Source organism: Nicotiana tomentosiformis, chromosome 9 (genome assembly GCF_000390325.3).
Source record: "Nicotiana tomentosiformis chromosome 9, ASM39032v3, whole genome shotgun sequence".
Classification (NCBI taxonomy): domain Eukaryota; kingdom Viridiplantae; phylum Streptophyta; class Magnoliopsida; order Solanales; family Solanaceae; genus Nicotiana; species Nicotiana tomentosiformis.
Window position 1 is genome coordinate 88137852 of NC_090820.1, and position 16292 is coordinate 88154143.

Below are 16292 nucleotides of genomic sequence, written 5' to 3' on the forward strand. Positions count from 1 at the left end.
CCGCCATTATACAGTGTGCCCCGTGCAGCTCCCGCCCTACATCTTCAAGGTGGTCAGAATGTTGGTGAAGTTTACCGAATTGGCCGAGATCGAGATCACGGTACGCCACTTGGTGCACCTTTTCGCCCCCCATTTCTATCGAGGGACGTTGCTGAATATTCTCCACCGTGGGAGGAAATGCTTGGTGGTGAGGATGGATGACAAGGGTAGTCGGCACTTCTGGCTTGATTATTTCTTGATCAGGACCGGGGCTATAGTTTCCGTTGCCGCCGGCTACCCTGAGGCCTGGAACCCTACCCGTAAGTGCTTGTGTTGTTTGTGTTTTTAAACATTTTTCTTGCCGTGGGTTGGTCAATCAACTCTTTTTTTTGTAGCTACTATATGACCTCTACAATTGGTGGCACATATTACCGACTGGGTCAGACAGATCCTTCCCTATACGGCGGGGATACGTGACTTGTCGAGTTTTTTTTTCCAGAAATTCCGATCTACTCTCCCCTCGACAGGCAATCACTTCCCTATCGCCGACGTTGTTTTTATGCGGTATGTGTCCGTACTTTATACTGATCCCTTTCTTCTTAATGTTTCTCTAGGTTCAGTCAGAAGGTGTAGGCGTGCCTTTATATTTCGAGGGGGAGAGATCGAGGAGGTGGCTATTGATGGCGGCCACACACTTCCGCGGCAAGAGGAGGCTTTAACTTCTCGAGCGGCCATGGACATCTCTTCGCCTACTGGTGATAGGGGGAAGACTATTTCCGAGGATGGTGATAAATCGGGCTTTGATATTGACTTAGATGACTTGAGAATGATTGATGAGGGGCTTACCCAACTCGAGGTGAGACTGGAGGGAGGTTCGAGGACCATTACGATCCCAATATATGGATCATGATTTTGCTTGTGAACACCGATGAAATAGTCCCTGCCTTCGGTCTTATCTGTTTCGATGTTGAGGGTAAGACCCTCAAGGAGATAAATAATAGTGTTCTCTTGAAGAGCATTACCGTCCTTGCTCTTAGGGTAAGTATTGTTGTCCGACCCTTTTTTAATGCCTTAGCTTGTTTTATGTTCTAACTATTTCCCTTTGATTTGTAGAAGTTATTCTGGAAATCGAGAGCGCCCGAAGGGAGAAAAGACGCAAAAAGACTTTTGTGAAGTTGAAAAGGAAATATACCCAGTACCGCGGTAAATATCAGGATCTCTGAAGTCATCTTAGTAAGGGTGGTGATGTGCGGGCTCTGAGGTAATACTTTAAAAAGAGGGATGAAGAGCTGATACAGACCATAGAGAAGTTCCAGTGTCCTCGAGGGGATGTTGAGGAGCAAAGAAGAGGAGCTCGAGCGCAGTAGGGGCGTGGAGGCCCAATGCAGCGATCTTCAAGCCCAAGTGGTTCAGCTGTGAGTCCAACTTAAAGAGTGCAAGTTCCAAGCAGAGGCTCTCAGAGGCGAGATTGTCGAAAAGCAAGAGGAGACCGAGAAGGAAGAGTCCTCTCGATTGGATGCTTAGAGGAAGGTGGACATCCTTGAGCTGGTAAACAAGACTCTTCGGGTTGAGCAGGAAAATTATCAGTCGATGGCGAGGGCTAAGAAGGATCGGCTCGAGGAGAAGATCGAGGAGCTAGACAGGGAAAACTCCGAGCTTCATGACAGAGTTGATGCTCTGGAGACCGAGAGGGCCTAACTACTTGCGCAACCTTCTTCTTCTAATGCTTTTGATTTCCCCAACGTCCCTCGGGAGTTATATGAAGAGTGGATTCATGCCGAGGCCCGACTAAATGTGTTTTGGGACTTGTATGTAACGAGCTCCATTTTTGAGGCGGCCCTTAAAGATTATCGGGTTAAGGCTCGGGAAGCTCGACTCACTTGTGGCTACGACCCGGGTATACCTCGTCCTAATAATGAGGATGGGGAAGAGGACTTAGATAGGATTGATGAGGATGCCTGGTATGATTCCGTTTACCCTCAGGGCGAGGATGAAGAGGATGTTGGGGACCGAGATGGTAAGAGTATTGGTGGTCACGGTGGTGACGTCGTTGGAGTTCGAGCTGGCGATGGCGCAGAAGGCCGTGATGGTAATGGCCAGTAGTTTTTCTTTTTAAATTTCTTGTGTATTTTTGCGGCGTCTTCAAGAGCCTTTGTAAAGAACTCTTTACCCCTGATCAGGTAATACAACTCCAAAGGGTTAGAGTGATCTTCCATATAGGCATCAGGTGAGAGGTTCGGCATTGTTATAAAGGAAGATGAAGAAGTACAGAAAGCAACAGAAAGGCGGTAAAATCTTACGAAGGAGGAGAAAAATTTTTTCTTGAGAAGTATAGAGAGTATAAAAAACTTCAAACTCAACAAGTCCTCCGCTATTTATAAGGTTTGGGGCACCAGAATCGAGACGGCTAGTCGTGATTAGCACAAAGATCGAAACGGCAAAACCAATCAAGGGTCACGCCAGAATCGACGCAATGCGTCGGGAATGAGCGTCATCATGATGCATGACGTCATGACGTTATTCCATCTCTTGGACCAAATGGTTCCAGCAAATCACCCGGGAAAATCAAAGGTTTGATATATGCGGCCCATAGAAAGCCATGTCACCAACGACCTACAATGACTATGACCCATATTAAGCTCCACCAGGAACGACATTATCCGCTCATTAAGCTCGCTCGTGAGGACGACCTCAACGAGCGGAGGGACTAACTGTATGGGTCAAAAATTAATTTAGTTATGCTTAGACCATATCAATATTAATAGGGCCTTCAAGAGATTCCGCATATCCTCAGTATGACTTCTACAAGAGGAGAATTCAAGGTCGAAGTGATTTATCGAGAGACGAAGGACTTGGTCGAGAAGTCATCACAGGTCAAGGCCGAGGACAGGCACTCCTCTTAAAAAGAAATAATAATAGCTAGTTTTAGATAAGACTTTAGAGGGAATATTCCTATGAATATTCTCTGGATCTGTACTATTAGGGTTTTTAGATATATGTTCTCTTATAAATAGAAAGAGATAGAGTGATGGGGGATATGAGATATTCACTTATAAAAGAACACATTGACTTTCTCTGTAGAACCTTGTTGTATTGCACACATACAAAATATACATTTCTCTTAAGATTCTTGCCTAACCTTTCCACAGGATCCAAGAACAATCTGAATATTCAGAGGCTCATCAATCATTCATCATTGTCAGAAAGAATATCCACGGATCTCACCCTTTTCGGGTGATTCACATGTTCTTATTTGCTTAAATGTCATTCATTGCTATTTATTGTTATTTAATACTAACCCCTTCCTTTTGGGGTCATTTAATTTTGCTAGTGTTATCAACATTTATTGCTATTTAGATAACATACGTATTATCTTACTACAAAATCAGTTAATATATCTTTTGGACATTAATATTGGCTAAGATTGACTATATTTTATTAAATCTAATTGTCTAAACCTAGATCTAAATTTTGGTTCAAACAATGTCAATGGATCTTTAAAAATCAATTAAACCGACGGAATCGAATCATACCATACTGATTATTAGGCTTCCTTTGACAAATTCGTAGGTTTTTTAAAAAAAAATTATAACAGTACCAAATAATTAGGTAAGTTTTAAATTTTATTAAAGTAAACAAAAATTACTGAGTCGTACCGAATAAATTTATATATGAAAATTTATTTTATATTTAAGTTCAAAAATAACAAAGTATTAAATTATTTTCCTTCGAGGATTATGGCAATGACTACAAGCCAATAGGTAATTAACACCTAAAGTCCAAACTTCCAAGCCTATTTTGCTATTCCTATTGAAACTAATAAATTAGTTCCAACATCTTGAGAGTAAGCCACAAAGTATTTTAGCAATCTTGAGTAGCAAGCCCATGGTATTAGATATCTTTTCTCTTATATGATTTAGTTTTTCTTGTTAGATACTTAATCTTCTAATAGACTCTATCCTTGAGTTCGAGCTTGATTAATATCTTATCACTCGTTTAATTTATAATGTTCTTGTCTTTGCTTATTTTGTTTTAAGTTGTTGTTGAATAGTGGGATGGATCCATATTTTTTCTGGCCATCTTTCAAATTTACTTGATTCATTCACCTTTTAAACAGTAAAAATGTCTAGAGAGTTCTGCCATGCAAAGTATGCATTTTATTGCGTCTAACTTTTACTAGTAACTCTTACATGACGCTTTTAACAAAAAAAAATGCCGAACTGTACCGATACAGAAGAGAAACCGAAATAACTGGGATGGTTTTGAAAAAATATAGTTATACAAAATAAAGTAACCAAAAAATTGTATGGTATAAATTTTATAAAATAACCGACCGAACCGAACCATTGACACCCCTACCACTTCTCAAATTTGAAGTTCTGCCCCTGAGAAAATCGGGAACAAAAATCCAAGATTATTTACTTTGAAGACTATTTGTGTACTTTACCCCATAGTTAGTGTATGAGAATGTGCTCTTTTCCTGTTATTTATTAATTCTCCCCGGAGAGTGTAAAATTGCCGTCTCCGTGATCTGTAATAATTCCTTATTTCTCTTATTTTGCTTTATTTATTTTCTTTGTTTGTGAGAAGTAATTACAATTGATTTCCTTTATCTTTCTATTCCATGTTATGTTTAATGTCTTAACTAAACTTCAAAAAATTATTAAGATCAGATAGATAACCGTATTTACAGGGAACAGGAAAGGTGCCTAATTCTAATTTCAACCTTGCTATTGTACTGCTCAGTGTTGTACAGGAAAACATCCAATTGTTTTTTGCAACGCCTTGCTTTGAGATTAGAGACAAACACCAAAGGCCAAGACACTCAATTACAAATTAGAATACTCCCTAGTCCCAAGTCGCAGTACACTAACAAGGTTGCCCCCTCCGTAGCAGCTAGTATACAACAACGTACCCAGTATTATTCCACACTGTGGGGTCTGGGAAGGGTAGTGTATACGCAGACCTTACCCCTACCTTGTGAGAATAGAGAGGTTGTTTCCAAAGACCCTCGGCTCAGGAAAGCATAAGCACCATAGCAGCTACAAAATATGATCTACAATTTTCCTGCAGCTTATCCTTTCTTCCGGTTATGAATAAACACGCTCTTGCCCTGAGCAGCAAGTCTCTATTGAGAGCTGTATTCCCAAACATGCTGAATTGCTGGCTAATCATATTTTCTTACATTCTGACAAATACAATTATACAAATAAAGCTGCTATATTACATCTAACGAGCTCACTCTGATCCAGGCTCTGTCGAGCTCCATATACAAACTTCTAAATCTAGCTGCCCAGATGAGCCCAGATGAGCAAAAGGGATCAGAAGGAAATCCATTGGAGGTAAACCTTCAATCCTACCTGGAAGACTACAAGCGAATGATTTCAATCTCAGAGAGCTGCTTCCTCTTTCTGATACAACATCATACAAGAAGCATTCCTTTGATGAGCTTGGACCAATACAAGTAATCACAATCGTATGCCCTATACTTTGTGTTCCCTTGGTAAGAAGAAAGAGGACCCCATCTTTTGCTGCTTGTAAAACAAGGAAAGTTTCTTTCTTGCTCAACGAGACACGCAATGGGCAATCATACTTGAAGCGTCTCCCAGAATCCCAGTGCTTACTGGTGAAATGTATTGAGAGTAGATTGGGGGAATCAACAACATTGCAGTTCTGGAGAGGGCACGGGCATGGTGCATAGGGGCAGGCCTCCTCATGATCTCTTTTATTTGTGTAGTCAACAGTTTCTGTGCATCCATAGTTCATGTTTCCACAAGGTACTGGGCCTGAATCAGCAACTACATTAACCTCCGCACAGACGTCATTCCGTTGGATGATATGTGTGCACGCATGTTCCTGAAGAAGATCGGCAAATCCATTTTGATCAACAATGTCAAGAGAATATTTCAAATAACTTATACCATGCAAACTGATTTTAATGTGAGAGAGAGAGAGAGAGAGAGAGAGAGAGAGAGAGAGAGAGAGAGAGAGAGAGAGAAAGAGAGATGACTGTGAAAGCCTCTTAGGCTCAGAGATCCTCAAAAGTAAATTTACCCTAACTCAGTTACCAGTTCCCGGAAATATAAGCATATAAAAACATAACACCACCATTTATGATCAGGGCTATGAAGAAAAAAGAAATTCATAAACCGAGAAATCCCAGCCAACGGGGCACGATTCGAAACAAGGTGGATGATGGGACCACCCCTCTACCCTACTCCACTTACATTCCATGATTTTGTCGACCCTCAGGGATTTCTCGGTGGATCCCCTTTATCCTTACCCACTTAAATTGCAGGCTTTTGTCTTCGGCAAAGTTCGAACTCGTGACGTGCGTCTAACCCACACATCATGTGTTGAGCTTTTACCACTAGATCAAAACCCTGGGGGCTGAAAACTTTATATATCTAGATCTATAAAGGGCTGTGAAATTTGAAACATGGTATTACAACATTGAAGTTCTTATCGAAAAAGATAATACAACGTCAAACCATCTTAATCTAACCATGAAATATAGTAGCAGAAAAGATAACTTTTGCACTTCCACATTCAATAAAAGCATTCTGGAAATATACCACATACAGCAGCAATTAGTTTATTGCTGCCAAGATGAAATCCACATGTATGTGGGTATAGCATAATTATTTGTTGGTTTTGGATCTCCTATTCATCATTACTCTCATTAGTCATTCAATCTTTGCGTTAAGCAAGACACCAACTAAATATCTAACGACAACTCATTATCATCTAAGTTGCTCGGACATGGATGCGGGTGTCCGACACTGGTGCAGATCTAGAGGTCAGATCCTTCGAAATGTAAATTCTAAGATGCTGAGATACGGATCCTAGTACGGATACGCGTGCGGGGATCCGGCAATTAATAATTCAAAAAAAATAAAAATATAAAAATATTTCTAAATTATGAAAAAATTTGTGGAATACATAGGTATAACTTGTAAAGTGTGGATTTCTTTTTTATTCTCATAAGTAAATAATTGATTTCCTAGATAAGGTATGTTTTTCTCTTCAAATTTACCCTAGTTTTGATTCTAATTTCGGAAATCAAATTGTATCTCGTCTCGAATTTTGAAGTCTGTCGTGGTCAAAGTACCCAAAATTGTTTGACCAGATCCGGTACGGATCCCATACCCACATCAATACTAGTGTTGTGTCAACACGGTGCGACACCTAAACGTGTCGGAGCAACTTAGATTATCATTGCCTCGGGGTTATCGAAATAAGTCCTGTGCCAATACAATAATAGTAAACATGCTCATTCTTGGTCTCAGTTTAGAGTAAAATGTTTTAATTAGTAGGTTTCATAAAAAAATGTTTTAATTAGTAGAAACAAGAATTAGACGGCAGATCACCTGTTCTATGAAGGTATCCTCATCTTCTTGATCTTCCATGTCCTGCCAAGTAGATAAAAAAATATTAGGGTGGAAAGAAGCCACATCATGGCAACCTGGAGTTGAGGCCCAAGGTATACCCACCTCCCTTCATCCAACCCCCCCAAAAATAAGGAAGAAAGGAAAAAGCTTTTGTGGGAACGCTGATGTAAGCATAAGCCTTGCATTCTTTTGATAACCTTCTCTTTGTCTATCAGCTTTACGTTGATCTTATTTCTTAACGTACTTTCTTTTCTCCTGTCATAGATTTTCCGCAGAGTTATTAATTTCATTTGTTAATTGTTAAGAAGATGAGAGACTTAGTATTTAGCTGTTATTTCCATTGTTAAAACTGTATGAATAGGCCAACAGTCATTGAGAAATAAGGCTGCCAAACCTAGGCAGCTATCAGCCGAACTAGAGATTTCAAACAAATCTAAGCATCATACTTAGTCAAAACTAAAGGCCGGGAATACAAGATGTTACTTATGAAGTTCCTATATATGCAAGCTACCATATAAATGAATCTATCAGGACACGAGCTCATACCAGGAATTTCCCAGGACTTAAGACTATAAGCCTAACTGGTTACTTAAACAAGAGAACAACAAATTACTCAACCATATCCCCGCCAATACGGCTATACCTGTGCATGAGAAAGCTCTTGTACTTGTTCCACTGCTCTCAATGGCATACAATCAGTTTGGGCTTTGTATCCAAATGACCCCATCCCAAGTCCTCTCTCCTTGCAGACTACCTGCATGAGAGAATAAAGTGGAATAATACGAGAACGTGTTTGTTTAAGAAATCAGACAATTGGAATGTACCTCCCCCGAGCCATAACCACCAAGTTCCTTCTCTTGCTTTTCTCTCTCACTAATCTCCTCCTCACCCCACGAGAATAAGCAAGGAAAAGCTACAGGGGCCGATTCATACGCTGCTCCAACAGCAACACTCTCATAGTAAAATAGCTGAAAACAAATGAAAGAGTCAGTTAACCACTAAATAAATCAGATATAGGCATCTCACGTCATTCACAATTACCTGGAGGAACAAAAGACAGCCCCCAACTGCCCGTTGCTTCCCTTGACGAAAGCGAGATATCTCCCGTACTAACCGGTCAAGCAAGAACTTGCCCCAGTTATACTGATGGAGTACATCCATATTTGTCAAAAAGTGGAGGAAAGAGGGGCTTACGTCCAGCCTTGCAGTTGGGCACACAAGAGTGCCCATTACATAAAGCACAAATGACCTTTTGAAATCCTCCCCAGCTTCCGGAGCTGCAAGTCGTTCCTCCAGAAGACGGACAGAAATCCCACGATTGGTCGCATTGTATTTCTTACGCAATTCTAGAATTAATTCGTCAGACCCTGAGTTCACCACATCTTTCCCACTAGCAGGCAAGCCCATTACAAGTTCCACATCCCTTGGAGTTAAAGGTATCCTCTCACCACAGATTTCCAAGCTGCGTCTTACAGTATTGAACCTTTCCAATAGCCAAAGACACAAGCTTCTTCGAAGAGTTCGACATCTGAGGCCAAGGATGCTACCAAAGCCCATGCTCTTTACGGCCTCCTTCTGGTCCGGTGTGAGCCGTTGCAAGACATTTAGCAAGCGGCCAGGGGAGCACCTCGTAACTAGTTTGGTCTGCATGAGTAAGCCATCAGCATAAGTTAAACATAAAGAAGTCAACAACAATATGCAACACTCTTTGCATTACCAGTTCCCTCATCAAAGAAAGAAAAGCCTGGAGGGGGGGGTGACCTGTCTTCTTGGCTTAGGAGGGCGGGCTGGTGTCGAGCTCAGGTACTTATCCCACACTTCACGGGCACGAGTAGTGTACTTTGCCTTTTCTTCAGGACTCATCAGCTTCCATGCATCTGAGGCTGCCTTTGTGGCCTAAAAAGTAATGCTCTCACATTAACATATTCGTGTGTAACAGAGAGGTATACAATGATGCATCTGATAGTGAAAATATAGACATAGATTCTTACAGCTTTCAGGCCTGAAGATTCAGGATGTGTAGCACTATACTCTTTAATAAAGTCACGGCTGAAAACAACATTTTCGATGTTAGCAGAAAATAGTATTTCAAAAGCAGCGGAAAAATAGATAAACAGCTCATAATGGATAAGGTATCTGTTAGTTTACAGCATGTATATAGTGTAGTATTGTCCCACATTGGTAGAAGAATAGTATGTCCTTGTATAGTATAGCTATAAATAAGGACCTCTTGTATTGTATTGTTCATCTAATATCAATAATATATTTTCTCCCGTGCTTTCTCACATGGTATCAGAGAAATTGTGAGAGAATTATCGCTGTGCATAAATTCCAGCGATTCCGGGAAAGAGAAATCGCTGTGCATAAATTCCAACGATTCCGGGAAAGAAAAATCAATACTTTTTTAAGGCTGTTTTCTATCTGCTTCATTTCTGTCAGTGTTGTGCAAAATCCAACACTACCACAAGAGTCGTCATTGTCCGGCGACCAAACCCCAGTGAAAAACTCCGGCAGCAGCCTCCTCACGCGCCTCCACGCACCACCAGAAGCTCACGCGCGTGAGCTCACGCGCCGGCGCGTACAACCAGTTCCGGCCATTTTCTGAAAATATTCCTTCAGAACAGTTGGGTCGCCTGGTAATTCCGATCCTACCCCTACTGTTTTCATTTCATTCCGACAACTTTGAGTTTTTTTTCCGGCAGCTACAGTACTATTCCGACAGCTACAGTAGATTCCGGCAGCTACAATATTTCAGTATTCCGTTTCTGTGCAGTTGATTCTTTCTCTTATTTGGTAATAATTTGCAACAATGTCTTTGGGATTTGATGCTTTTGGGTCTAGAAACATGAGTTCTGGAAGCTCTAGTGCTATTATTACCTCGGAACCTTTAATGGGAGGTTCAAACTACTTAGCTTGGGCTTCATCTGTCGAGTTATGGTGTAGAGGTCAAGGTGTTCAAGATCATCTAATCAAACAGTTTAGCGATGGAGATGAAAAGGCAATAGCACTTTGGGCAAAAATCGATGCTCAGTTATGTAGCATCTTGTGGCGATCTATTGATTCCAAGTTGATGCCCTTGTTTCGCCCATTCCAGACATGTTATTTGGTTTGGGCAAAGGCACGCACCTTATACACTAATGACATATCTCGCTTCTATGATGTGATATCACGGATGACAAACTTAAAGAAGCAGGAATTGAATATGTCTACTTACTTGGGTCAAGTACAGGCAGTCATGGAGGAATTTGAGAAGTTGATGCCAGTTTCTGCTAGTGTGGAAAAACAACAATAGCAGCGACAGAAGATGTTTCTCGTTCTTACCCTCGCTGGACTTCCTAATGATCTTGATTCAGTACGCGACCAGATTTTGGCTAGTCCGTCTGTCCCGACAGTTGATGAATTATTCTCTCGATTACTCCGCCTTGCTGCAGCACCAAGTCCACCAGTGATCTCATCACAGATGCTTGATTCCTCTGTTCTTGCATCCCAGACAATGGATGTTCGGGCATCTCAAACTATGAAGCATAGACGAGGAGGCGTTTTGGAAGATCTAAACCCAAGTGTTCTTATTGTCACAAACTTGGACACACTCGTGAAATGTGTTATTCCTTACATGGTCGTCCACCCAAAAATGCTTACATTGCTTAGACCGAGACTCCAGGTAACCAAGGATTTTCTTTATCTAAAGAAGAATATAATGAGCTCCTTCAGTATCGAGCAAGTAGGCAGACATCTCCACAAGTAGCCTCAGTTTCTCAGACTGATACTTCTGTTACTGGTAATTCTTTTGCTTGTGTTTCCCAGTCTAGCACTCTTGGCCCATGGGTCATGGACTCTGGCGCTTCTGATCACATCTCTGGTAATATATCACTTTTGTCAAATATTGTATATTCACAGTCTCTTCCCACTGTTACTTTAGCCAATGGATGTCAAACTAAGGCAAAAGGAGTTGGACAAGCTAATCCCTTGTCTTCTATCACCCTAGATTCCGTTCTTTATGTCCCTGGCTGTCCTTTTAGTCTTGCATCTGTTAGTCGTTTGACTCGTGCCCTCCATTGTGGTATATATTTTATTGACGATTCTTTTATTATGCAGGACCGCAGTACGGGACAGACAATTGGTACAGGACGTGAATCAGAAGGCCTTTACTACCTTAACTCACTCAGTCCTTCCACAACATGTCTAGTTACAGATCCTCCAGATCTAATCCACAGACGTTTAGGACATCCGAGTTTATCCAAACTTCAGAAGATGGTGCCTAGTTTATCTAGTTTGTCTACATTAAATTGTGAGTCGTGTCAACTTGGGAAACATACCCGAGCCTCCTTTTCGCGTAGTGTTGAGAGTCATGCAGAGTCTGTCTGATATATGGGGTCCTAGTAGAGTCAGTTCATCCTTGGGATTTCGTTATTTTGTCAGTTTCATTGATGATTATTCAAGATGTACTTGGCTTTTCTTAATGAAAGATCGTTCTGAGTTATTTTCTATATTCCAGAGTTTCTGTGCTGAAATCAAAAACCAATTTGGTGTTTCTATTCGCATTTTTCGCAGTGATAATGCCTTAGAATATTTATCTTCTCAATTTCAGCAGTTTATGACTTCTCAAGGAATTATTCATCAGACATCTTGTCCTTATACCCCTCAGCAAAATGGGGTTGCTGAGAGAAAGAATAGGCACCTTATTGAGACTGCTCGCACACTTCTAATTGAATCTCGTGTTCCGTTGCGTTTTTGGGCGATGCAGTTCTCACAGCTTGTTATTTGATTAATCGGATGCCTTCATCTCCCATCAAGAATCAGATTCCGCATTCAGTATTGTTTCCCCAGTCACCCTTATACTCTCTTCTACCTCGTGTTTTTGGGAGCACGTGTTTTGTTCATAACTTAGCTCCTGGGAAAGATAAGTTAACTCCTCGTGCTCTCAAATGTGTCTTCCTTAGTTATTCTCGTGTTCAGAAGGGATATCGTTGTTATTCTTCAGATCTTCGTAGGTACCTTATGTCAGCTGACGTCACATTTTTTGAGTTTAAACCTTTCTTTACCTCTGCTGACCACCATGATATATTTGAGGTCTTACCTATACCGACCTTTAAGGAGTTTACTATAGCTCCTCCTCCACCTTCGACCACAGAGGTTTCATCCATACCAACCGTTGAGGAGTCTAGTGTTGTTCCCCCTAGTTCCCCAGCCACAGGAACACCACTCTTGACTTATCATCGTCGTTTGCGTCTTCCATCAGGCCCAACTGGTTCTCGTCCTGCACCTGACCCTGCTCCTGCTGCGGACCCTGCTCCTAGTACACCGATTGCACTTCGGAAAGGTATACGGACCACACTTAACCCTAATCCTCATTATGTCGGTTTGAGCTATCATCGTCTGTCATCTCCCCATTATGCTTTTATATCTTCTTTGTCCTCGGTTTCCATCCCTAAGTCTACAGGTGAAGTGTTGTCTCATCCAGGATGGCGACAGGCTATGAGTGACGAGATGTCTGCTTTACATACAAGTGGTACTTGGGAGCTTGTTCCTCTTTCCTCAGGTAAATCTACTATTGGTTGTCATTGGGTTTATGCAGTCAAAGTTGGTCCCGATGGACAGATTGATAGACTTAAGGCCCGTCTTGTTGCCAAAGGATATACTCAGATATTTGGGCTCGATTACAGTGATACCTTCTCTCCCGTGGCTAAAGTGGCTTCAGTCCGCCTTTTTCTATCCATGGCTACGGTTCGTCATTGACCCCTCTATCAGCTGGACATTAAAAATGTCTTTCTTCACGGTGATCTTGAGGATGAGGTTTATATGGAGCAACCACCTGGTTTTGTTGCTCGGAGTCTCGTGGCCTTGTATGTCGCTTGCGTCGGTCACTTTATGGTCTAAAGCAGTCTCCTCGAGCCTGGTTTGGTAAGTTCAGCACGGTTATCCAGGAGTTTGGCATGACTCGTAGTGAAGCTGATCACTCTGTGTTTTATCGGCACTCTGCTTCAAGTCTCTGTATTTATCTGGTAGTCTATGTTGATGATATTGTTATTACTGGCAATGATCAGGATGGTATTACCAATCTGAAGCAGCATCTCTTCCAGCACTTCCAAACTAAGGATCTAGGCAGATTGAAGTACTTTCTAGGTATTGAGGTTGCCCAGTCTAGCTCAGGTATTGTTATTTCTCAAAGAAAATATGCTTTAGACATTCTTGAGGAGACGGGGATGATAGGTTGCAGACCTGTTGACACTCCGATGGATCCGAATTCTAAACTTATGCCAGGACAGGGGGAGCCGCTTAGCGATCCTGCAAGCTATAGGCGGCTGGTTGGAAAATTAAATTATCTCACAGTGACTAGACCCGACATTTCTTATCCTGTGAGTGTTGTAAGTCAGTTTATGAATTCTCCCTGTGATAGTCATTGGGATGCAGTTGTCCGCATTATTCGATATATAAAATCGGCTCCAGGCAAAGGGTTACTCTTTGAGGATCGAGGTCATGAGCAGATCATTGGATACTCAGATGCTGATTGGGCAGGATCACCTTCTGATAGACGTTCTACGTCTGGATATTGTGTTTTAGTAGGAGGAAATTTGGTGTCCTGGAAGAGCAAGAAACAGAATGTAGTTGCTCGGTCTAGTGCAGAAGCAGAATATCGAGCAATGGCTATGGCAACATGTGAGCTAGTCTGGACCAAACAATTGCTCAAGGAGTTGAAATTTGGTGAAATCAGTCGGATGGAACTTGTGTGCGATAATCAAGCTGCCCTTCATATTGCATCAAATCCGGTGTTCCATGAGAGAACTAAACACATTGAGATTGATTGTCACTTCGTCAGAGAAAAGATACTTTCAGGAGAGATTGCTACAAAGTTTGTGAGGTCGAATGATCAACTTGCAGATATTTTCACCAAGTCTCTCACTGGTCCTCGTATTGGTTATATATGTAACAAGCTCGGTACATATGATTTGTATGCACCTGCTTGAGGGGGAGTGTTAGTTTACAGCATGTATATAGTGTAGTATTGTCCCACATTGGTAGAAGAATAGTATGTCCTTGTATAGTATAGCTATAAATAAGGACCTCTTGTATTGTATTGTTCATCTAATATCAATAATATATTTTCTCCCGTGCTTTCTCACAGTATCTACTCATACGAACATGTTACCTGAAGTGCACCCAAGAACAAGCAGGACGAGGATTGGCAACTTGCTTTTTCTTCTTTTTTCTGCTCCCTTCAGGTTCACCAATATCTTGCTCCTTCCTCTTTCCCATTGCATAATCTCTTTCACCAGGCAGCTTAAAATTAAAGACGGAAAAATTTAGATATCTATAATACCAATTCACCCATAAAAAGAACAAGAAAACATGTATGTTAAATCTTCATCAGGACAAGAATGTTAGACGAGTCAAATCAGGAAGACGATACCAAAGCACATAGATTCAGAAAATTTGAACTCTTTTGACTGTACAGCAAATGAACAAATTCACCACTTCTAAAAAATGCAACCATTATATGCAATGATGCCCCAAACTACAGCATCAGCTGAAAACATGACTGCACGTTAGACTGCAGTATATGCATACAGATTCAGTAACTCCAAAATGTCAGTTTCTTCATACTGTCAATTTCATTAAAAAACAGTGCATCCCATTTTGCGAATGACATGCTATTAGGCCATGTAATGGAGTAAAATACGATGATAGTCCAATACAAAACAGCTCACCAGGGCTGATTCCTGCAATTTGACAGTATATTGTCATTACTTTAAAGACAAGTTCACTTGGACAATTCAAGTGAAATTATGCTTCTCCAGCTAGTACTCAAAACAAAGCATTCCACTGATTTTGCTATTGCATGCTAAAGTTGAACAGCTATTTAACACAGACATCACACACACACACTCTCTATACACACCAACACACTCACACACGCCATCACAAACACAGAGGAATAGATAGAAACAGACAGAAAGCCAAATGTGTGTGTGTGTGTGTGTGTGTGTGTGTGTGTGTTTGTTAAATAGCTGTTCGCTTTAGCATGCAATAGAAAAATCACACAAACAGAGACAAACTGATAGAGAGAGCCAAATGATCAAAAATGATGAATAACAAGTGGATGCTACACTTCGACGAAAACAATGAAACAAAATTCATAGCAACAACACAATGAGGTATAAAACAAGAAATTAAAAAGCAAAATGAAATGGAAGTGAAATTGAGAATTGAAACCATTGTAATTGTGTGGTGAGGAGGAGAGGTTTTGTTGTTGAGATCAGGTGGAGAAGCCTCAACCTCGACCATGTCGATTTATTGGATAATCCGAACAACGGATACTAGGGTTCCGGCAGCTATTGAGTGAAGACGGAATCTGATCGGCGACGAGAGGGGCGAGTCCGTCGGCGTTTGGGAACTCAGGCGTTCAGCAAGTTTTTGTGCTGATTAGGGTTGTACCTTTAAGTTCTTCGCTTAATTGCTTATTTTTAGTTTCATTTTTCTTTTTTTACTCTGGAAGAGGTAGGGTACAACCGGGGCACCGGTTTAGCCTGTTTCATTTTTAAAGAACGGATTAGAGTTTTATGTTTTTATTTTTATTTTTTGTCTTCTGCATTTATTATTCTTTCTAAGTCTCTCATATACAATTGGATAATTAAATTCTGTTACATTATTTATAGTGATTTTTTTAAGTTAAAAGTACTTGAGGATGTTCGTTGTTAGAATAAAATGAACATATGAAATGGATAGTAGCATAGCTTGACGGATTCATTATTTTAAAGTATATGTGAAATCACTAAAATTTTAATAAATTTTAACTTTTGAACCTATAATTTTAAATACACAAATGAGTTATGTATTAAGAACATTAGCACTAAAACTATTGAGTTTAAATTTTAATCTCGCCTTTGAGAGTAGATATAAATTATTCATATTATAGACAAAATT

General features: G+C 40.7%; 1 protein-coding gene across 1 annotated transcript; it reads right to left on the reverse strand.

Moving 5' to 3' along the window:
- Positions 1-5031: 5031 nt before the first annotated feature.
- LOC104085366 (uncharacterized) lies at positions 5032-15907 on the reverse strand. Its single transcript, XM_070185725.1, has 9 exons — positions 15582-15907; positions 14518-14648; positions 9362-9419; positions 9132-9266; positions 8412-9014; positions 8195-8338; positions 8014-8124; positions 7350-7391; positions 5032-5835 (listed from the first exon to the last, which is right to left on the reverse strand). The coding sequence occupies exons 1-9, from the start codon at positions 15651-15653 to the stop codon at positions 5218-5220; spliced, it is 1914 nt and encodes a 637-aa protein (XP_070041826.1). The 5' UTR covers positions 15654-15907; the 3' UTR covers positions 5032-5217.
- Between the last annotated feature and the right edge of the window lie 385 nt (positions 15908-16292).